This window comes from Lampris incognitus, chromosome 5 (assembly GCF_029633865.1).
Source record: "Lampris incognitus isolate fLamInc1 chromosome 5, fLamInc1.hap2, whole genome shotgun sequence".
Taxonomy (NCBI): domain Eukaryota; kingdom Metazoa; phylum Chordata; class Actinopteri; order Lampriformes; family Lampridae; genus Lampris; species Lampris incognitus.
This window is the reverse complement of record NC_079215.1, coordinates 26,511,630-26,533,844: the sequence shown is the minus strand read 5'-3', so window position 1 is coordinate 26,533,844 and position 22,215 is coordinate 26,511,630. Positions and strand designations below refer to the sequence as shown.

The 22,215-nt window shown below is 44.5% G+C and overlaps 2 protein-coding genes across 2 annotated transcripts in view; one reads left to right on the top strand and one right to left on the bottom strand.

Annotated features, from left to right (window-relative positions):
- The window catches only part of gnav1 (guanine nucleotide binding protein (G protein) alpha v1), a 36,733-nt gene extending 17,084 nt beyond the window's left edge, over nt 1–19,649 (top strand). Inside the window, exons 6-9 of the mRNA XM_056281068.1 lie at nt 12,351–12,480; nt 12,752–12,823; nt 16,826–16,913; nt 17,990–19,649. Coding sequence (XP_056137043.1) covers nt 12,351–12,480; nt 12,752–12,823; nt 16,826–16,913; nt 17,990–18,180 — 481 coding nt within the window. The 3' untranslated portion in view covers nt 18,181–19,649. The remainder of the gene's footprint in view (nt 1–12,350; nt 12,481–12,751; nt 12,824–16,825; nt 16,914–17,989) is intronic.
- Nucleotides 19,650–19,815: 166 nt separating this feature from the next.
- On the bottom strand, nt 19,816–21,946 carry npb (neuropeptide B). The gene is made up of 2 exons (XM_056281069.1): nt 21,346–21,946; nt 19,816–20,336 (listed from the first exon to the last, which is right to left on the bottom strand). Exons 1-2 carry the CDS (start codon nt 21,625–21,627, stop codon nt 20,208–20,210), a joined length of 411 nt encoding a protein of 136 aa, XP_056137044.1. The 5' UTR covers nt 21,628–21,946; the 3' UTR covers nt 19,816–20,207.
- Between the last annotated feature and the right edge of the window lie 269 nt (nt 21,947–22,215).

The window sequence follows — 22,215 nt, the reverse complement described above, 5'->3', positions numbered from 1 at the left end:
GGATCCTTGCACCAAAGCTCACATTTCAATCGTTTTTCCTGTTGCAGTTGTTTCCAACACGTACATGTTTGCCGCTGCACCAGTATTTGTCCTACCCAGTCAATGTATTTCAATAGTGTTATACAGAGACTGGAGAGTCTCCAACCTTGGTAGAGATGTCAGGTAGTAGTAACCTGACTAATGTTAAAATAACGATTTATTAATGGAGAAAAGTCACGGATGTCAGTTTTAACGTAGAGATTTTCACTTAAAAGTGTTACAATGGGGGCATGCGGGTGGCGTGGCGGGCTATTCCATTGCCTACCAACACGGGGATTGCCGATTTGAATCCCTATGTTACCTCCGGCTTGGTCAAGTGGCCCTACAGACACAATTGGTTGTGTTTGCGGGTGGGAAGCCAGATGTGGGTATGTGTCCTGATCGCTGCACTAGCGCCTCCTCTAGTCAGTCAGGGCGCCTGTTTGGGGGGGGGGGGGTAGCATGATCCTGCCATGCGCCACATTCTCCTGGTGAAACTCCTCACTGTCAGGTGAAAATAAGCAGCTGGCGACTCCACATGTATCGGAGGAGGCATGTGGTAGTCTGCAGCCCTCCCTGGATCGGCAGAGGGGGTGGAACAGCGACTGGGATGGCTCGGAAGAGTGAGGTAATTGGCAAAGTACAATCGGGGAGAAAAAGGGGGGGGTCCACAAAAAAGAAAAAGAAAAACAGAAACTGACCCGAGCAATGACTCAGTCACTTCAAGTGATTCAAGTCTTTACAGTTGAGATGAATGGTGTTTCCAACTAAACATACCAAACCACTCATAGCAGACTTTAATGTTGCTGTTTTTTGTTGTTGGTGTTGTTTGTTTTTTTGTTTGCTTGTTTGTTTTTGTAGAACTGAAGTTGTGATTGTACCAGCTCATTAAAATCGTCCCAAGTAAAATTACTTTTCAATGTCAGTAAAACTAAGTAAAATACAAATTTAGGCGCTCAAGTTATTATTTTTGGATTGTTAGTGGATGCTATAAGTGTATGTTCATTTTGGCACAGAAAACCTGAGGGTCAACCTTGAATGTGTCTTCTAATGAAACTGGGGGAAATAAATTTTTGCACTAGTTTTATCATCTTCTCCAGACTGCCTGGGAGGGCAGAGGGGATTATGGTTTTGGTTGTGTGTGTGTGTGTGTGTGTGTGTGTGTGTGTGTGTGTGTGTGTGTGTGTGTGTGTGTGTGTGTGTGTGTGTGTGTGTGTGTGTGTGTGTCTGCGGCTAATCTCGCAAACTGTTGGACCTATCAGCCTAATATTTTTGTGCACAGTTATGGCTGTATGATGAAGAACCTCTCGTGGTTGTGGTGATTCAAATGAAAGATATTTGTTCTCGCTACCGCCGCTCCTCTCTTCGTTCACTCTCTAGCTCGCTTGACCACCGCTGCTCTCTGTTGCTGCCCGATCTGAGTCAACTGTGCGCATGCACGACTCACATCTACGGTTGACTCTGGTCAGGGAGCAATAATGTCAAGAAGTTATGTATTCGGGTATGAGTCTTGAAAGTAAACGAGAAGTCAATTGTATTTCGCAAGTCAGCAAATCATTCACTGCTGATCTCAGCACAGGAGAACAGGAGGAACACTGCATATTCTAAAAATAATAACCTCTGTCTTTATTTTCCCAGGTTTAGGGTTAGACCAAAATGGTCACCTTGCAAACCTTTTCTTTTTGGAAAGCTGAGGTTCATATTAGACTTGGTCGCATTCATGCGAGGTTCCGCCTAGGAGCCTGAGTGCTGAATATTAAAAACTTTTTTTCCGTATTTCCTGTTGAACTGATTTGGGTGCTGTGCAAAAGTCTTATAATGGCAGGAAAAACCCTGGTTTTATTGTGCGTGTGTGTGTCTGTCCACTGCTAATCTCACATACTCCTGGGCCTGTCAGCCTAATAATTTTTGTGCACAGTTATGTGTGTATGATCAAGGACCTCTCATGGTTGCAGTGATTCAGAACCTTTGAAAAACCTGTTTTATACCGTAATTGAGTGCTAACTCCTGAGATGGTTTTTCACCTAAGTCTGAGCACCAGAGAAGGGGAGCTATGTCTGGTGGGAATGCAGATTCCCACCAGGCATAGCTAGAAGAGTGCACTAACCCTTCAAACTAGAAGAGTGCACTCAGTGCACTCTTCTAGTTTAAATGGTAATTAGCCCTCAGACAAATTAATAAGAATTTGTCTGCACCTGTATGCGTAGTTGTGAGTGTGTTTGGTTGCGTGCATGGCGCTGTGTATCTTTATTGCTTCTCTCTTCCTCTACCCATGTCAAGTGTCATATCAAGACAATAAGATAAGCGTGTTCATTCTTCTCAGTAATATCTATCAGAGACTGCCTCTTTTCACACACTTCCTCTCCCAACCGCAATAAAACCCTGTCCATCACTGCTGCCCTAAATTACATTTCCTATGGAAACCTAATATTGAAATATATTACTTGGACGTTCTCATAACATCATCGTTTAGCATATGATCTTTGTAGAGACAACCATTTCATCAACAACCAATCACAGTCTGAGGCATCCTTGTCTACTGTCGCTTCTTTTGTTTTAGAAAAGGTGCATGTATCATCACATTTCCAACCAATGACCACATGAGGCATACCGGTGGCCATGCACACTGTGTGGGATGTGTAGGTACAGATAAACATTTGAATTGGTGTGCCAAGGATTCTTTCGGCTTGTTTCAGCTTCAGCTTCAGCCGACAGGCACTTGAAGAGACAGAGCAGTATCACATACCCTGCAAACACACACACACACAAGCTCTCTCATTAACAGTTTCACAGCCAAAGCGAGGCTTTGATCATAACCCTATCAGTTACCCTGTGTGGATAAATTCTGCTGTTCCTTGCCGTCTTTCTCTTTACGTCACTATTGAGTCAGTATCCCCGTAGTCAAAAGCTGATTTATTTTTTCCCGACAATGGTGACATCACCACCAGGTGACACTGCCAGATCCGACTTACACGACCAAAGTCCCAGGTGGTGTTTAAGGAACTTTTCCAACGGCCTCTCCCACGTGCATACGCATGCTCTTATCTCCTCCTGAATTCTCAAGATTAATAACCGAGTTCATTTAATTGATAAACAAGGACCTTGCCAAAGATGTGTGCGCACAAGCATTTGTGCATGCGTATATATCTGTTTGCATGTAAGTGCACATTGCATCTGTGTGGGAGAGCGATCAAGGCCTTGAGGTTGATGAAGGGCTTAGCATAATTTCATGTGATTAACTGAAAGTAAAAACTGCAATGGGTATCAAGGGGATTTATCCACCCCCTCTGCCGATCCGGGGGGGGGCTGCAGACTACCACATGCTTCCTCTGATACATGTGGAGTCACCAGCCGCTTCTTTTCACCTGACAGTGAGGAGTTTCACCAGGGGGACGTAGTGCGTGGGAGGATCACACTGTTACCCCCAGCCCCTCCCCCCTCGAACAGACACCCCGACCGACCAGAGGAGGCACTAGTGCAGCGTCCAGGACACATACCCACATCCGGCTTCCCACCTGCAGACACAGCCAATTGTGTCTGTAGGGACGCCTGACCAAGCCGAAGGTAACACGGGGATTCGAACCGGTGATCCCCGTGTTGTTCGGCAACGGAATAGACCGCTATGCTACCTGGATGTCCAAGACTTTCACTTTTGCATGTCTTGCATGTCTTCAACTTTCTGTGATTTTGTTGCTTAAAAGGGGGTAGTTTGAGTGGAGGGGTGTCTTGATGCATGCTCATTAATCCAGGTAAGAAACTCAAAGAAGGGTGATTCAGTTCACGTTTATTGACAGGTACGTTTCATCACTCAACTAAGTGACCTCTTCAGTCTAAACTGACCGCAGGTGTTCAACCTTCTTAGATTTGAATGGAGGGGGTAGTTTGAATGAAGGGGGTAGATTGAAGGGAGCTTGGGGGCAGTTTTAATGTTGGTCCAGTGTTAAGTCTATGGGGATGATGGAGTGAAAAGGGGCATGAAACAGAGGGATGGATTGAGATATCAACAGACTGTACAAGCAACCTAGCATGGATAGAGGTCGTTCACCTTGGGAAAGCTCAAAAGCTCTCTTGAGGAATAGCGTCGGTAGGAAATGGAAGAAGAAAAAGAAATTGTAACGACTGTATGTCTGTGAATGTTCTCATTCGTCCAGGTCATGGTTATCCAAAAAAGTCCAGTTGCACTTGATTCAACTCCTTTGGATAATGTAACGACTGTAGCTTTCAGATTGCCCGCTAATGATCTTTCCTCAGCTTGTTAAGAATGAGAGGAAGGCTGTTGTATCGGTACCAACGACCAATTATTTATTATGTTCCTTATACATCCCAAGTCTGATCGAAGTGTAAAATGAATGTTGTGTTAGCATTTCGTTGGATAGGGTGAGACACAGGAAAATAGTAAATATTAACAGTAAAAGAGGGTTGTTGTTTTTACTTTCACCCATGCTGTGTTACAACAAACACAATGAATGCCAACAAATGTTCATGGTTTGAATGACTGAAAATAAAAGGTGTCTGTGGGCAAAGATCATGGTCCTGCTTGCCCAGTATCGGTCTCGTCTGGCATGCACGTATCCCGCTGCCCAACAAACAGTAAATTCAAAGTGACTACTTCTGTGCAACCCCAGTATCTAACGTCAGTCGTTTTAGAGGTTTTGCTGTTTTGTTGATGTCACCTCAAAGAATTATTTACGCCGGTGTTTGGTGTGGCTGGCATGTTTCACCTGCGTGGGATGGTTTAAATTAACAGGAGGTTGCATGGTGAATGATTGACGGCAGAGAGGAACTAGTTCTTGGATGTCGCCCCCCCCGTCTCATCACCTCTCGCCACTGTCATTTGTGGGCGATGTGCTAAACATTCTGTGAAGAGAGTCGACTAGATCCTCTGCATGGTCTCTCTGTCTTTTACTTTCTGTGGCCTTTATCCTTTCACACGCCTTTGCTCACTATATTGTTTATTTTCAGGAGTTTGCTCTCTCTCTCTCTCTCTCTCTCTCTCTCTCGCTCTCTCTCTCCTTCTCTCTCTGTGTGCATGTACGCTCATTGTGGGGGGGAAGATGAAGTAGACAAGCTGTAAAATCCCACCCAGTGAGTGGGTCTGAAAGATCAGTAGATGTCGCCTGTTGCCACTCTCTATTGGAAAGACTATTATTCACCATTTTATTACTAGTAATTGCATCTGAGTGTGTGTGTTTGGATTTTTGTGTGTGGGTTTGTGAGAGTGTGTATGTGTGTGTGTGTGTGTGTGTGTGTGTGTGCATATCCTCCTCTGTGTGCATGTGTGTGGCAATTTAACAGAAAGCATGAATATCTGTCTTTGAATTCATTTTATTCTTCCATACGTATGTAGTGATGGGAGAAAATCTATTTGACTCTAATTTCACTGTGTGAGCCGAATAAATACACATCCATGTGTGTGCAAGTGCTCCTCTTTTCCCACCCTTGAGGCTAGTGCCTTCTGTAAAAACACATATTCCTCGTAACATACATATCATTTGTCTCTTCCAAGTCTTCCCATGTGCATCCCTTTAAATTAAAAAACGAGAAAGTGAATGAACTTCGACGCTCATACAGACTCAAACGTCTCCCCGTACTGTGACGGCTCATATCCACACTGGCTCAAACACACAGACACAAGCATGCACTAAAACGTACACAAACACACACAACACACAGACATGAATGTAGATGCTGTTTGAATTACAGTGACTGCGTCTAATGATGTCATTATGTGGACACTTAATTAACCGTATAATGGATGACCGACCCTGACTTCTCAGGCTGTTAACTGTTCCATGAGTATGGACACGGCTGTGTTATCGCATGTGTGTGGGCCCGAATGGAAGTGTGTGTGTACATGAGTGAGAGAGAGAGAGAGAGAGAGAGAGAGACTGCATTTGTGTCATGCACAGGTCACACAGTTATGCAAACTTTCCACTCAGACAATACAGCCTAGTTTGCATACAGACACCCTATTTGACCCCTGAACCCTCAATATGCTCTGAGAAATGGGCCTCCCTCGTTTTCCATATTATTAAAAGGTAATGGCCTCGGGCGTCTGGGTAGCATAGCGGTCTATTCCGTTGCCTACCAACGTGGGGATCGCCGGTTCAAATCCCCGTGTTACCGCCGGCTTGTTCGGGCATCCCTACTGATGCAACTGGCTGTGTCTGCGGGCAGGAAGCTGGATGTGGGTTTGTGTAATGTTCGCTGCACTAGCGCCTCCTCTGGTCGGTCGGGGGGGAGGAACTCAGAGAGTGGGGTGATTGGACAGGTACAATTGGGGAGAAAAGGGGGGGGGTCCAATAAAAAAAAGATGACAGACTCATAATTACACAATACTGTCGAGGGGGTGGGTTATAAAAAGCATGGAGGAGGTGGAGGGGAAGACCAGGGAGCATTGTGGGGATTTGAGGGTAGAGGAGGAGACAGTGTCAGAAGCACGGCCAGTTTGCAGCTTTGTTGTTTTAGGGCTCCGCCTCAGCGGCGTTGAGCCGGGCATTAAAAACCCGAAAGCCCATTCCATCCCCCGTCTATGTTTTTTCACCATCATCAGCCAGCAAGTTAGTTCTCCCATCATGGCTGTTAAGGCCACAATGTGTAAGAAATCAGCTTTACTCACAAATCTCTAAGTAAATTCTATTTTTTTTAACTCTCTTCCCTCTGCGCGTGTGCATGGGTGTGTGTGTGTGTGTGTGTTTCTTTTTTCCTTAAATACAGAAATCTGTTGAGGAAAGTTTCAGTTGAAGTCACACTTTATGTCGATAAGTTCGAAATAGCTTTAGAAAATTGTATTGATAAAATATGTTTAGTGTGACTTTGAAAATACTACCCAAATCTAGTGGTTAACTGTGATAACTATGTGTGATAACTGTGTAACTGCTAACTGTGTTAACTGATAACTGTGTGTTTGTGTTAAATGTTAACTGTGATAACTGTGTGTTAACTGTTAACTGTGATAGCTGTGTGTAACTTAACTGTGATAACTGTGATAAATGTGGATGTTAACTGTGATAACTGTGTGTGTTAACTGTGTATGTGTTAACTGTGATAACTGTGTTAACTGTAATAATTGTGTGTTAACTGTGATAACTGTCTTAACTGTTAACTGTGATAACTGTGTGTTAACTGTGATAACTGTGTGTGTGTGTGTGTGTGTGTGTGTGTGTGTGTGTGTGTGTAACTGTTAACTGTGATAACTGTGTGGGTTAACTGTGTGTAACTGTTAACTGTGATAATTGTGATAACTGTGTGTTAACTGTTAACTGTGATAGCTGTGTGTAACTTAACTGTGATAACTGTGTGTTAACTGTTAACTATAATAACTGATAACGGTGTGTGTGTGTTAACTGTGATAACTGTGTGTAACTGTTAACTGTGATAACTGTATGTAACTTAACTGTGATAACTGTAATTGTGATAACTGTGTGTGTTAACTGTGTGTGTGTGTGTGTGTGTGTGTGTGTGTGTGTGTGTGTGTGTGTGTGTGTGTGTGTGTGTGTGTGTGTGTGTGGCGGTTAACTGTGACAACTGTGTGTGTTAACTGTTAACTGTGATAACCGTGTGTGTTTACTGTGATAACTGTGTGTGATAACTGTGATAACTGTGTGTGTGTTAACTGTGATAACGGTGTGTGTGTTAACTGGGAGTTAACTGTGATAGAAGAAACTAACCTTAATAGTAAGATGAAGTAAGACCTCTTTGCAATGAACATATGGTGTAGATTTGTACAAGTACAATGCAAATAAAGGAATATTTTTTTCCATTTTTGATGTGTCAGCCCTGTGATGGACTGGCGGCCTGTCCAGGGTGTCTCCCCGCCTGCCGCCCAATGACTGCTGGGATAGGCTGCAGCATCCCGCAACCCCAGTTGGGCTAAGCGGCTTGGACATTGGATGGATTCTATTTTGTTACTCAAAGCCACACACCAGTCAAACATCTCTCAACTAAAGGATCTTTGTATTCTCTTAAGATCTCTGGTCTTTTATCTTAGGATCATCATCTCCCCTTGATGGTGAAACAATCAGAGAGAAGCAGTTAAAATAACTGCAGTAGCTGCTGTTGTCATATCTAGTTTCTTATCTTTTCTAATAGAGCTTACCCTCATGTTTAATACCGCTTACCCTCATGTTTAATACCGCTCTTTAGTCGTGTACCACATGTCAGCTGCTCTGTCACTATTCACTCTTTCTTTCTTTCCACCTAGCATAAAGTGTTACATTAGCCAGATGTAGGGGAAGCGGGAAAGGGAACCTCTTAGAGAAGGTGAAATAGGAAAAAATAAATAAGTCTTGCTTCTTCATCTGCCGTTTCTTTCTGAAGAGCGTTGACCTTTCTAAGCTTTCGTGCTTCAATGTTGTGCCGAAAATTGAAAAGGGGAGACCCCACCCTCGGAGGTTTGTGACACACTCCTCTCTATGTGTGTGTGTGTGTGTGTGTGTGTGTGTGTGTGAGAGACATATCTCAGGGATACCTAATGTTGTCCAAAAGCAATACAATCAGCTGCTGATTTGAGCTGCCCTTCAAAACTATGCCATCAGTATGGAAGGCCATGAACACACACAGCTCTCCACAGGAAATTGAAACCTGCCAAAGGATATCGCAGTCAAAGACTTGTCTCACACTTGCACAAGCGCGTATGCTAACAAGTAACAGTTGTGCCACCTGATACTTTCTGGCACCTTCTGGCATTCATTTTCTGCTCATGTAATCTTTCATTTGGACACAAAACTGTATTACCATTCAGCAGCAGCCTGCCCTCTATGCATGTGTAGATTTTGGGAGTTGTGGCTCTTGTTCAATAATATGGCTCTTATGAAATGACAGATGGCTGAGAACACCTACAAGATAGTGTTTGTGATCTCCAATTAGACTTTTGGCAATATTTTAACAATCTAAGCGCATGGTCTGAAATGCATGGCGCAAGTGCATTTAGGGCATGTCCGAATCCACTTTGGCTAGTTTAAAAGTGGATAATCACAGGATCGCACGTATCGCTGGCTGCAGCCTGCAGAACGGGGCGGGGTTCAACGGCAAACGTTTAATCCCACCCACTGTTTGATTTGATTGATTTAACTGTCGAATTTGGGCGGGGTTAAACTACGATTAGGGTGGGGTTAAACGATTCATTGGTTTGGATTTAGGTTTGGGCGGAGTTAAACAGGATTAGGGTTACGGATGGCGGTGGGGTGGTGGTGGATGAGTTCAATTAAATTTTCAATGTTGAACCCCGCCCCATTCTGTAGGCTGCAGCCAGGTATTCCTCGATAATCAGAGGGCACAGTAAGGCGCATGGTTGAAAGGGGTTGTGCTTAGTCTCTTAATTAATCACAGGCGTGTTTTGGGCGGAACATGAAATAAATCAGGCGTCATCTACCATTTCCTTTAAAAGCCAGGTGCGCTTGAACCTTGGCAGATTGCTATTCTATTGGCGGATTCGCCAAAAGATTGCACATTGTGCACCCACCTATGTAGGCGCATATTACTGTCCTGACTCACTGTGGTCACAAAAGGTCCCATGGCACTTATCGCAAAGAGTAGGGGGTCCCGCAGTGTCCGGGAAAAATTCCCAACCTGGCTCCCAACCTCTCCATCTGGCCCCCTAATTATCCCCCCATGTAATTGGCTCAATGATTCCTCCCTCTCCACCTCAAGTTGATGTGTGGTGAGCATTCTGGTGCAAAATGGCTGCCATGCATCACCCAGGTGGGTGCTACACATCGGTGGTGGATTTGCCTCACCACAACTCATTTTAAGGCCAACATGCCCATGGGGCGCTCGGATGGGCGCAAGTTCATTTGCTATTTCAGCTGCATGGGTGCTGGACTTGAAAATGACAACTGCGTCGACCTGAAACTAGCGAAGACACTCGCGCTGCGCCTAGCGCCGGGTGTAAGATAGGGCCCCATGTCTATTCCACAGAGGATTAAATGAGTAATAATGAATAAAAAGCAGATGAGATGCCTCTTGTCCAATTAGTTTGTTAAGGTGGGGGAGAAGAAGTGGTTTTTTTTTACAATTTTTAGATATATAACAGTCAGATTTATTTCTTTGCTTATATACAGGTCCCCAGGTTACGAACAAGTTCTGTTTTTGAGTCTTTAAATTGAATTTGTACACTTCACATCTAGCGTCAATTATTCAAATGTTTGTCTTAGTATACAGAATATGTTTTACCTAAAACAAATATAATAATGCAGTAATAATAATGATGTAACTACAGTATAGTATTTATAATGGAGAGAGAATGTGTGTATAGGTATAAAAAAAACTTTAAAGAAACGTTTCTTACACTTCAAGCTCAAAACCTGTCACTGTCCCGGGAGCGGGTCACGACCTTTTCTGCGATGCATCGCCATCCCTTGCATCAGATTTAAGCTTTGAAGCCATGATTATGAGGATAAACACAGCGCATACAACAGTGTTTACGCGATCCGATTTAAAAATGGGGACGACGGCGTGGCGTTGTTCTCCCTCGGGCCAACAAACCGCCTAAAACGCGCAGTGGTTTGAGCATCGCGCAAAATAGTCCGTCCGTTCGTCAGTACGAACCATTGTGTGTAAGTGGATTTAAAAAAAAAAGGCTTTAGGGACGTCGGTTCGTAAATGCGGGCGTTTGTAAATCGGGCGTTCGTAACCCGGGACAACCCGTACCCTGTACCGCTAAAAACCTTGGTATCACGTCGGGGTCACCAATGTAGGAGTGCAGGAATGAGGAGACAGAGAGATCGAGTCGAGTCAATTCCGTTTACTCGCCACACAAAACGACACCGATACAGCACAATCTCTCGTGGCAACCAGCTAACCGCTAGGCTGCTGCAAACATGGCTCCACCCCGGAAACTCTAAGCAGTGCCTACGTCAGCACTCTGAACGTCTGCCTTAAAGGAGCAGCAGCCCCTGGTGAATCTACCCTCAATTGTGTATCACCACAGTATCATCTTTGACCAGAATGTCTTTTGATCACCATGTTACTAAACTTGTCCAAACCTGTTTTCTTCAGCTACGAAATATTGCACACAAAAAAATCAAAAATATTTTGTCTTTTAAGGATATCGGAAAAATTAATTCACCGTTTAATTTTCTCCCGTCTAGATTACTGTAACTCCCTCTACTCTGGCCTCAACCAAGCTACTTCAAATTGTCTACGGTTGGTTCAGAATGACTACTAACCAGAACTTGCTGTAGATCTCATATTACCCCTATTCTTACATCCCTCCATTGGCTTCCTGTAAAATTCAGAATAATCTATAAGATTTTATTGGTTACATTTAAAGCACTGCATGATGTTGTCCCCAGTTACATTTCTGATCTTCTCATTCCTCATTCCACTTCCCGACCACTCCGATCCTCAAACCTCGGTCTTTTATCCATTCCTCACTCCAACTGCAAAACAAAAGGTGACCACGCTTTTGCAGTCTTGGCCCCAAGCCTCTGGAATAATCTCCCCCACTCCATTAGATTCGCTGAATGGACTGTTTTAAGCGGCTTCTTAAAACCCATCTTTTCAGGCAAGCCTTTCTATAGATTCCCACCCCTGACTTCTGTTTTGTTTTGTTTTTAGTGTGGTCTGTTACTCCCTATGCCATGTTTTTTATATTCATTCCATTTATTTTATGTATTTATTCATATTTTGTGTACTGAGTGTAAAACACTTTGTAACTGTGTTTTTAAAAGTCCTCGGTAAATAAAATTTTGCTTGCTTGCTTCTTCTTTATGTTTCACTCATGCAGTTCCTCCCTCCGTGGAACTCCCTCCCCCTTTTTTTTCTCCCCAATTATACTTGGCCAATTACCCCACTCTTCCGAGCCGTCATGATCTTTGCTCCACCCGCTGTGCTGATCTGGGGAGGGCTGCAGATTACCACATGCCTCCTCCGATACATGTGAAGTCGCCAGCCGCTTCTTTTCACCAGACAGTGAGGAGTTTCGCCAGGGGGACGTAGCACGTGGGAGGATCACGCTAGTCCCCCCAGTTCCCCCTCCCCCCGAACAGGCATCCTGACCGACCAGAGGAGGTGCTAGTGCAGCAACCAGGAGGACACATACCCACATCCGGCTTCCCACGGCCAATCGTGTCTGTAGGGATGCCCGAGTCAGAGGTAACACGGGGATTTGAATCGGCGTTCCCCGTGTTGGTAGGCAACGGAATAGACCGCTACGCTACCGGGACGCCTCCATCCGTAGAACTTGATACAGCTCTCTGTACATGTCCCTTTTTAAGTCTAATATGTCCTTTTTGGATCTAAAAGGTTTGTACCTTCTCCCAACTTTCAGCTGTTGTTACATCTGTTAATCTCTCTCCCACACTGTCCTTCCCTTCTTCCCACTTCCATAGGATGTATGACGTCGGAGGCCAGCGAACAGAGCGGAGAAAGTGGATTGCTTGTTTTGAGGATGTCAGGGCAGTGCTGTTTGTTGTGTCCCTCAGTGGGTATGACATGACCCTGATGGAAGATCCCTCCATGGTAAAGGACACCACATCAACTCCTTCCTCTTTAGATACCCTTGATACATCACTGCAGCGAGAGCCCACTCTCGTTTCTGACCAGTCGGAACCAGTTCTTATAGAGACAGTCTTAGGAATGAACTGTTGCTGTATGATGTAGTTGTTTCTTGTTCTGTTTTTTTGCATACTACTTACTACTGGAGTTAGAGAAGAATCAGTTGTGTTTTTCTTGTTTATCTATCTGTCAGCTGATATAGCTTTTTCAAGATGTCATTGTCTTCCCTTTTCAGAATCGTTTGCAGGAGAGCCTGAAGCTCTTCTCTGCTATATGCAACAACGTCTTCTTTAAAAGCACCTCCATGGTAAGACAGCAGTTGTCTCTCCACCCTTTACTTCATGTCAGTTGTGCAATAGACCAAAGTTAATGATGAGTCCCAGTGCTGTGGTATACATATAAAAAAATCAAAAACAAATCTGTTACTGTGTCCTTTGTGGTTTGTAGAGCCACTGTAAATCACCCAAAAAATCAGGTCAGGTTCAAGTACACTTAAGATGAATGTTGAACACCGTCAGAGATAAATGTTGAACAGGTTAACATATTCATTGATGTGCTAGAGATCTAGAGATTCAAATTAATACATTTTTCCTGAGCTTCATAAAGAAATCAGAAGGAGGTTGTGAAAGGCTATGTTGTCTTGATGCATGCTCAATAGTCCAGGTAAGAAAATCAAAGAAAGTTGAATCAGTTCATCTGGACACAACATTTATTGACAGATACGTTTCATCACTCATCTAAGTGCCCTCTTCAGTTTAAACTGCAGGTGTCCTCACCCCTTATAAACAATACAGTGGCATAACGACCAAAACCAATGGCCAGTTTCATATTCAAATATGGGCGTACTCATTTGCTAGAGTTTCAATGGCCATGTGTACTATTCACAGAGGATTTGGGAATGTTTGCAATCACAGCATTGTAAAATGGTGACAGATGTACTCTTAGCCCCCGCTCGGTTCAGGGATGGTCAATCCCTCTTAACACAGATGGCCTCTCTGATGCCCCATTCAAACCAGCGTTCCTCCTTATCAAGGATGTGCACATCCTCATCCTTGAAAGAGTGGCCACTGGCCTGTAGATGGGTGTAGACTGTGGAGTACTGGCTTGACACGTTAGCTCTCCTGTGTTGTGCCATCTTTTTGGCCAGCGTCTGTTTGTTTTCTCCAATGTACAAGTCACGGCAATCCTCCTGGCACATAACAGCGTACACTATATTGCTCTGTTTGTGCCAGGGGACCCAATCCTTGGGGTGGACCAATTTTTGGCACAGCTTGTTTTGGGGTTTGAAAGCAACTGAGATGCGGTGTTTGGAAAATACACGTCACAGCTTTTCTGACACTCCCATCACATACGGAATCACCACTGGTTTATGCTTAGGCAGCTGTTGACCTTCTCCTCTCTTCGATTGGCTGGTGCACTGTTTGGGCGTCTTCCTGGCTTCGACATACGCCCAGATAGGATAACCATGCTTAATCAAGGCCTGTTTAATGTGGGATTTCTCCCATTTCCCAGCTGCTGTGTCAGTGGGGATGTTGTCAACTCGGTGGTACAGCGCCCTGATGACTCCTAGTTTGTGCTCCAGTGGCTGATGAGGGTCAGACCTTAAGTACTGATCAATATGTATTGGTTTACAGTAAACTTCAACAATCAAATGTCCCCCATCACCAATTGCAATTTCACAGTCTAAAAAGAATAACCTGTCATTTTTCACATCCACCCTGTTGAACTTGATGTGGTTGTCCACAGAGTTAATGTGGTCGGTGAAATGTGGTACACCCTGTCGCCATTTTACAATGCTGTGATTGCAAACATTCCCAAATCCTCTGTGAATAGTACACATGGCCATTGAAACTCTAGTTAATGGTCACGCCTATTTGCATATGAAACTGATCATTGGTTTCGGTCGTTATGCAAATGTATCGTTCATAAGGGTGGGGATACCTGCAGTCAGTTTAGACTGAAGAGGTCACTTAGATGAGTGATGAAACGTTTCTCTCAATAAACGTGTCCAGATGAACTGATTCAACTTCCTCTGAAAGGCTATGTTGGCTATGTTGCGGGCATGTGTTGTGGACATGTGCACTTGCAAGTTGGTGCATATGCGTATGTCCTTCCCCAGCTCTGTTTTTAGTTGATGTCACAGCTGGCTGATAATTTGTCAAACAGCATTTGCTTTAGGAAAGAACACTATTTCATCGCCAAGTCAAAAGTTGCCTTGTAATATCTGTCTACAGAAGACCCAGTAGAGTCTTGTCCTTCAAGTGTCGTTACTTAGACCCAATACATTTGGAGTTAAGGATTCTGTCCTTCAGTCCATGCACGTCTCATTTAGTTTATGGCGCTCGCTTGAGAGCGGGCAATCAGGGTGCGCAGGAAATTGCTTTTTCAGCTGCTCCTGTGTTTTTTTTTGTTTTTTTTTTAAGCCAAACCATTTCCTTTTGTTGGATTTCTCTGTCACTTAGAAGTCAACAGTGTAGTGTAACTAAGCTGGGTTTTGGCAAGGTCACCCCCCCCCCCACTCCCTCCACCCCTGCTTCTGGCTAAATGTCACATTAAACTACTGTGTAATGAGCTTGTTTAGTTGGTTCTGCTCGACTCCGTGTTTAAACCCACTCAGAAACACAAATCACTGCATGTGAGTGGGGGGCGTTTGTTCCGCTGAGGTTTATCAGGTTTTCCCACCGCCAAAAGTCTTGAGATCATTTTTTATTCCTCACAATAAGTTGATGGCAGTAAGTGACGATTACAGAAATTACCCCGTGCATAAGACTCCATTCTTATACAGCTTCCAACTGGTGGTGATTGTATGTAAATGTCCTGTCCCAGCTGACTACATGTTTGAGGGTAAATGCAAATGAACGGCAGTGTTGGCGAGGGACCGTGTGGATTTTGTGTTGTCATCCATAGTCGACGAGATCGCAGGGGTTTGCACTAGAGTTTAAATAAGCATTGCACGGGGTGTCCGGGTGGCGTGGCGGTCTCTTCCGTTGCCTACCAACATGGGGATCGCTGGTTCGAATCCCCGTGTTACCTCCAGCTTGGTTGGGTGTCCCTACAGACACAATTGGCTGTGTCTGTGGGTGGAAAGCCAGATATGGGTATGTGTCCTGGTCACTGCGCTAGCGCCTCCTCTGGTCAGTCAGGGTGCCTGTTCAGAGGGGAGGGGGAACTAGGGGGAATAGCGTGATCCTCCCACGTGCTACGTCCCCCTGGTGAAACTCCTCACTGTCAGGTGAAAAGAAGCGCCTGTCGACTCCACATGTATTGGAGGAGGCATGTGGTAGGTAGTCTGTAGCCCTCCCTGGATCAGCAGAGGGGGTGGAACAGCGACTGGGACAGCTCAGAAAATAGGGTAATTGGCCGGATAAAATTGGGGAGAAAAGGGGGGGGATAAATGAATAAGCATTGCACGTTGGCTGGCTTGTTTTGTTTTGTTTTGTTTGTTTTGTTTTTTAAGGTTGTGTCAGTGCCATCACTTTGGTGAGTTGTTCATTTTTTTTGAACAAAAACATGATTTCACACTAAGATTTACAGCGCCTGCATTGTGAGAGCAAGATCAGGTATCATTTAATGGTGTTTAATGATGCCTTTTATAGCGGTGATGGAAACTGTGACCTCCGTCTTAATCAACTCCTCACCCTGCCTGGTCAGCGTTAATTACATACCGGGCATTGCTGCATGGCGTCTTTGATTAAATACGCTTGCTCATTATTTTCAGGATTTTTTTTTTGTATCAGTGATCACATATAGCTATCAGAGCAGGAAACTGCATAATACTTTTAATTGGTCAGCTTCAGTGGAGCTGTATCAAAGCCAGGAGTTTCTGTCAAAGGTTCCTAGCGAGTGGAAGTTGGGGTGTGTGAGAGAGAGGGAGTAAAAGAGAGGGAGAGGGAGTAAAAGAGAGGGAGAGGCAGTAAAAGAGTGAGAGAACAGAGAGGGTGAGCTACATGGTTTATTAAAGATGGAGCCCTAGTTTTTGAAGGCTTTTCCTGAGGACGGAGTGATTGATTATCCCCTGATGTGTGGAAATAGTTAATTGACCCGGTATCGCCATCTCAGACATCAACATGGCTATTGATTCCCGTTCTATTCAGATATCTATAAAGCAACACTGTTGATAGTAAAATGTGGCTGATTTATTAGTTAAAATTTTGTGAAGTTGTTGCATACTACACATGGAAACGAGTCCGTCACACAACCTAGCAAATTTTTTTTCATTATCATTGGGATTGATTTGGGCCTTTGTCTTACAATAAGCTTTTTTTTTTTGCCCCGGTTGATTTTGATTCCTGTTTTTTTTATGTTGCAGATTTTATTCATGAACAAGATAGATCTTTTTCAAGAAAAGATTTTACACTCTGGTCGACATCTGCGGTTCTACCTCCCTCAATTTAAAGGTGAGATTCAGAGGGAAATTCATGACATAAGGGTGAAAATGGCATCATGTTAAGATAGAATAATGTGCAATGGGGAATCAGCAAGTTAAATCCTAGTTGTTGAGTTTGGAAGAAAAGAAGAGAGAATTCCTTATATAAGAAACGTTTATGGACATCTGGGTAGTGTGGCAGTCTATTCCATTGCCTGCCAACACAGGGATCGCCGGTTCGAATCCCCGTGTTACCTCCGGCTTGGTTGGGCGTCCCTACAGACACAGTTGGTTGTGTCTGCAGGTGGGAAGCCAGATGTGGTCCTGGTTGCTGCACTAGCGCCTCCTCTGGTCGGTTGGGGCACCTGTTCAGGGGGGAGGGGAAACTGGGGGTAATGGCGTGATCCTCCCACACGCTACGCCCCCTCGTGCAATTCCTCACTGTCAGGTGAAAAGAAGCGGCTGGCGACTCCACATGTATCGGAGGAGGCACGTGGTAGTCTGCAGCCCTCCCCGGATCAGCAGAGGGAGTGGAGCAGCGACCGGGATGGCTCAGAATAAAGAGTAATTGACCAAGTACAATTGGGGAGAAAAAGAGGATGAAAAAGCCACAAAAAAAAGAACCGTTTATATAAGGACTGTTGCTTGTGATCATGGGCCGAACCAAGCACACATCAACTATACACACCCACTCACACATTTGGTACGAATGCTCTCACTCGACAACGTACCTATAAACCCACATCAGTTGGATAATATTCAGGATTTGGTTTTCACTCCCGCTCAGTGCTTGCTCTCCACATCTCAAGAGGCTCCATGGGGGTCTCTGTCCTTTTGCCCTCTCATGCAAATGTCAACGTAAATGCTAAAATTCCTGTGATTGGGGTCAGCCACTAGGGCAAGTGTCCATCTCTGGTATCTTGACTGCCTACATGTAGATGTGATGACTTGTCTATAATACGGTGAAGGAAATCTCCTGTGGTGTGAAAAAAAAGTGATTGAACAGACAATATACAGCAGGAGGGTTAGTAAAGGTGAAAGGAAACAGGTGATGGACTTTGGCAGGATCAAGTGGATCCACTACATATTGCGCCTCTCTTACTACAGGTGCAGACTGTGATGTGGACGCCGCGGCCCGATTCATTGCCACCACATTCATCTCCCTCAACGCTGTTCCCAGCAAGCTCATCTACCACCACTTTACTACTGCAACCGACACTTCCAATGTCCAGATTGTCTTCCAGGTGGTTATGGACACAATCATGAAAGAAAACCTCGAAGCCGTGTCCCTTCTGTGACTTCTGTAGTCGAGGGTCCTCCGTGTCATTCGATGTGGCACTCCGTGTGCTGTTTACTGCACCGATGACTCCTAGTGCAAAGCTATAGAGGCTATCTGGGTTCGGTCATTTCTGCAATCCTTTTGTTTTGTAAATAACATTGCTGATTATGGAAAGGTAAAACCTTATTTTAAAAGAGTAGATAAAGGTGTTAAAGACCAAACGTGGTCATCTCAACTGGGCATGTCTTGTCTCTCACACACTGAAGATGCCCCAGGGAGCACTGCAGCAGCAATTATCTGTGATCTTGCTCTTGTGAACTTTAACATTTTGGCAGAGGATCTAGAAACTTCTCATTAATGCTGTACGTTTTTTGAATCATTTCAACGTTTTTTTCTGGAATGTGGCGTTGAAAACCTCATCAAAGAAAACTGAAAGGAACGAGAAGGATGCTTTGGTTATTCCCTCGACCGGAGTTTGAGCCTGAAATTGTTATTAGCTTGACTTTTGAAACCTTGTGTCCTCTGTGTGAGGAATATGGACTCCGATGCTTATTTATACTTTTGTATTTAACTATGCAGCGCTCATCAGAGTATTAACTCATTTGCTTCTTGCATTTTGAACAATAGCATTTTTTTTCCTTTGTACACAGCAAAACATGCTGTCTCTTCCTTCTTCTTACCCTTCTTGTGTGTGAGTGTGTGTGTGTGTGAGCACAGAGCGGAGATTTACTGTTTTGTTTGTTCAAAGATGCAGGGTTCGCCAGTCCATACCATTGTGTATTTTTCCTCTCATGCGTCACATTTATGTGTCTCCACTGTGCTCCTATGTCATATGTCACACACTCCTAATTGAGCCGGCAGTCGCAGCGAGAACTGTACTGTCCTGAGCTGGATCACCAAAGCCTGTCGAGTTGGTGCCTTTCTCTCACCATCTCCCTTTTCTCTGTCTTCTGGCTGCCGGTAACGTCAGAATAAATCCCTGCTTTGACTGTCTTTGTTTTTCTTCCCTCCTCTCTCCACCTTCAATACCCAGCCTCAGCGTTACCTACCCCTTCGGTGAGCCTTTTTATGTTTCACACACACACTCTCTCTCTCTCTCCCGCTCTCTCTAACCATTGAGGATTATGTGAGAATTGACTGACATGATCTTACATCTGAAAGGTCAAATCACTGTCTTCAGGAAATCCAGTAATAAACAGCATGCTACCCCCTGCAATTATGCAAGATAAAAAGAAAGGATGAGCAGTGAAAGGAAGGGAGAAACCCTTAAGTGCACCTGAATGACCTTTTCTGTTGTAGAATCATTTAAGTGGCATTATTTACAATATGTACGTAATATCCCGTGTGTTTTTTTCTTTTTACATAACTAACTTAAAAATGTTAGTTTTAACCCACCACTGTTGTGAAGTAATACTTCTGGTATTTTAATTGATCATTTGTAGTAAAATGTTATCAGAAATTAAAGAACTGTAACACAGATCTTTCTAAGTTGTGTGTGGATTTCTGTGCTAGGAAGACAGCATGTGAGGAGGTAAAAGCGGTGTATATTTATTTTGTTTGTTTGTTTTACCTTTAACACCCCCCCATCCCCCCGTCATTGACTCCTGCGTAAACACAAATGCAGTCTGGGCGAATTGGCATCATTTGTTCATTTTAATATAGATAAAATAAACAAAAGTACTTTGAGGAATTCTGCTCAGCAGTGAACATTTTGAACATTTTAATACATTAATTTGGCAAACGGGTACAAGTGTGGATTGGACGTAGCAACTGGATTATATACGTTCCTACATTTGGGGGGGAATCTTAACAACTAAAATACCTCTTACACTCCCCACTATAGTTTCGTTTTTTTTTCCTTTTTTATGCGTTCACGCAGCAAAAGCAAAATCTCAACCATGTTGTTGAAAACAAAAAGAAACATTCAAAGTCAGCATCGGTCCATCACGTCATCAGCTTTCTTTTTTCTTTTTGCCCCCTCCGCATCCTCCTCCTTGCAGAAGCGCCCGGACCTCGGGCAGAGGCGGGAGCGGGTCGGACCGGAACTCAGGGGGACAGACAGTCCAGGGAGTCCAGCGTCAGAAACACGTCCGCTTTGCACTGGAAAGTGCCGGTGCCGTCCCGGAGCAGCTCGCAGCTCCTCAGGTTCGGTGATATGTCTCTCACACATATGGCCTATGAGGGGGAAACGTTTATACAAGCAGTTAGGTCGCGATAGTGACAAGCTTTCAACTTCAACTCTGCCTATGCTTTATTTGTACGAGAAGACAGTGGTGGCTCAGAAGGTAGAGGAGGGTTGCCGGTTCGATCCTCGGCTCCTGCCTGGCAAACATGTCGAGGTGTCCCTGAGCAAGAGACCTAATCCCTAACTGGCTGACACCGCCGTGCGTGCGCGCGCGCGCCGAGGAATTAATTAATTGTGAAGTGCTTTGAGTGGCTGTTGTACCTAGAAAATAAAAGCGGTCCATTTAACTTGTAAAGATATGATGTCCGAGCACCCCCCCCCTCTTTGCGATGCATCATTTTTTGTTCCTTTGTGAGAATCAAAGGATTGCGCTTCTGTAGATTTTTGTAGGAATTTATGACTGGTATATGACTGGTATATCCTACTATATACTACTAGTACGCGCATTTTACACTCGAGTGTGGATTTTCGAAAGCAATTTATCCCTGCAAATATCTTTTGCAATACTCTCATCGTGACACCTTAGCCCTTCCCGACCACATTTCTGTCCAACTTCTGATCAGTCGAGGATTGTCTTGATACTGTATTTAATTTGCGCACGTTATATCCATAGCATAAGTAATTAAAAAAAGCTCCTAATTTATACCTTTTTATGATAGGGAACGAAAGTGCAAACAAACAAAACAAAAAACATACAAAAACCCCTTTATTTGCAAATCACTGCAGACATACTGAACTATGCGGCTCTTGTGCAAGACGAGAAGCACATTTTAAATACACCCACCCACAGAAGCTGGGACCTCTTGAAAGTGCACGTACATGCCCCCCCCCCCCCGTACCCATTATTGTTATTTGCCCTTTCTCCAAAGGAATTGAATCAAGTGCAACTGGACTTGGTATATATCCAGTTGCACTTGATTCAATTCCTTTGGATAACCATGACCTGGATGAATGAGAACATTCACAGACATGTTTCCCCTTTCTGTTTTCCCATCTTACCATGCTTTTGAGAACGGAGATCTGCCTGGAGGCGTCAGACAGCACTTCATCGACGTTGTTGCTGGTACCGGTCCTCTCCCCGCTGTCAGTCGCCGTCTCGTCGGACTCGGACCTGCGCACGTACGGCGACCTCCTAATACCAGACAGCAGACCGGAGGCTCGCCCCACCGAGTAGTAACTGGGACCGGTGGACTGTTTGTACCAAGCATCGACGGGGCGGCAAGCGACGAGCAAAGAGATCCCGACGAAGCACACCAGGGCGAATCTCACTGACCTCTCCATGACTTCAGAGCAAAGGTGGTGGTGGGTCACTTTTCTTCTTCTTCTTGTACGCAGAGAAGATACGCCACCAGATCTGGATTCGTTTGCGTGACTATATGTGCGCCTCCTCGGTTCCGGACATGAATTGCTCTTGGGTTTGTCAGCCGACCCGATGCTTCGTTGAGTTTGCCGTCCTACTCGTCGCGGTTTATATAGTTTTGGCGCGCACGGCGCTACCGTGCCCGGCGGCGTTCGTCAGATCGATCGGGACGGGCGCGTGGTGATTCATCTTTTACGCGAAAGGAGGAAAGAGACCAATCCGGATTGATCGATGCGTTGTTGTCCCCCCCCCCATCTTTCTATTAGTTTGGGGGGGGGCGTGGAGACGTCATTCCCCTCTGACGCTTGTAAGAAGAGGAAAGAAGAAATGAAATTATTTTGTGTCAACTGTCCAAAGATAAACATAGCTCATGACTTGATGGGAGGTGTCCAGAACTTCAGATTCGCAGGATAGTACGGCATTTGCGCATCAAGATTTAAAAACAAAACTATTACGCGTCACTCACGCCGGCATCCTAATATTGTGTACTGGTCATCGCCTGAATGTAA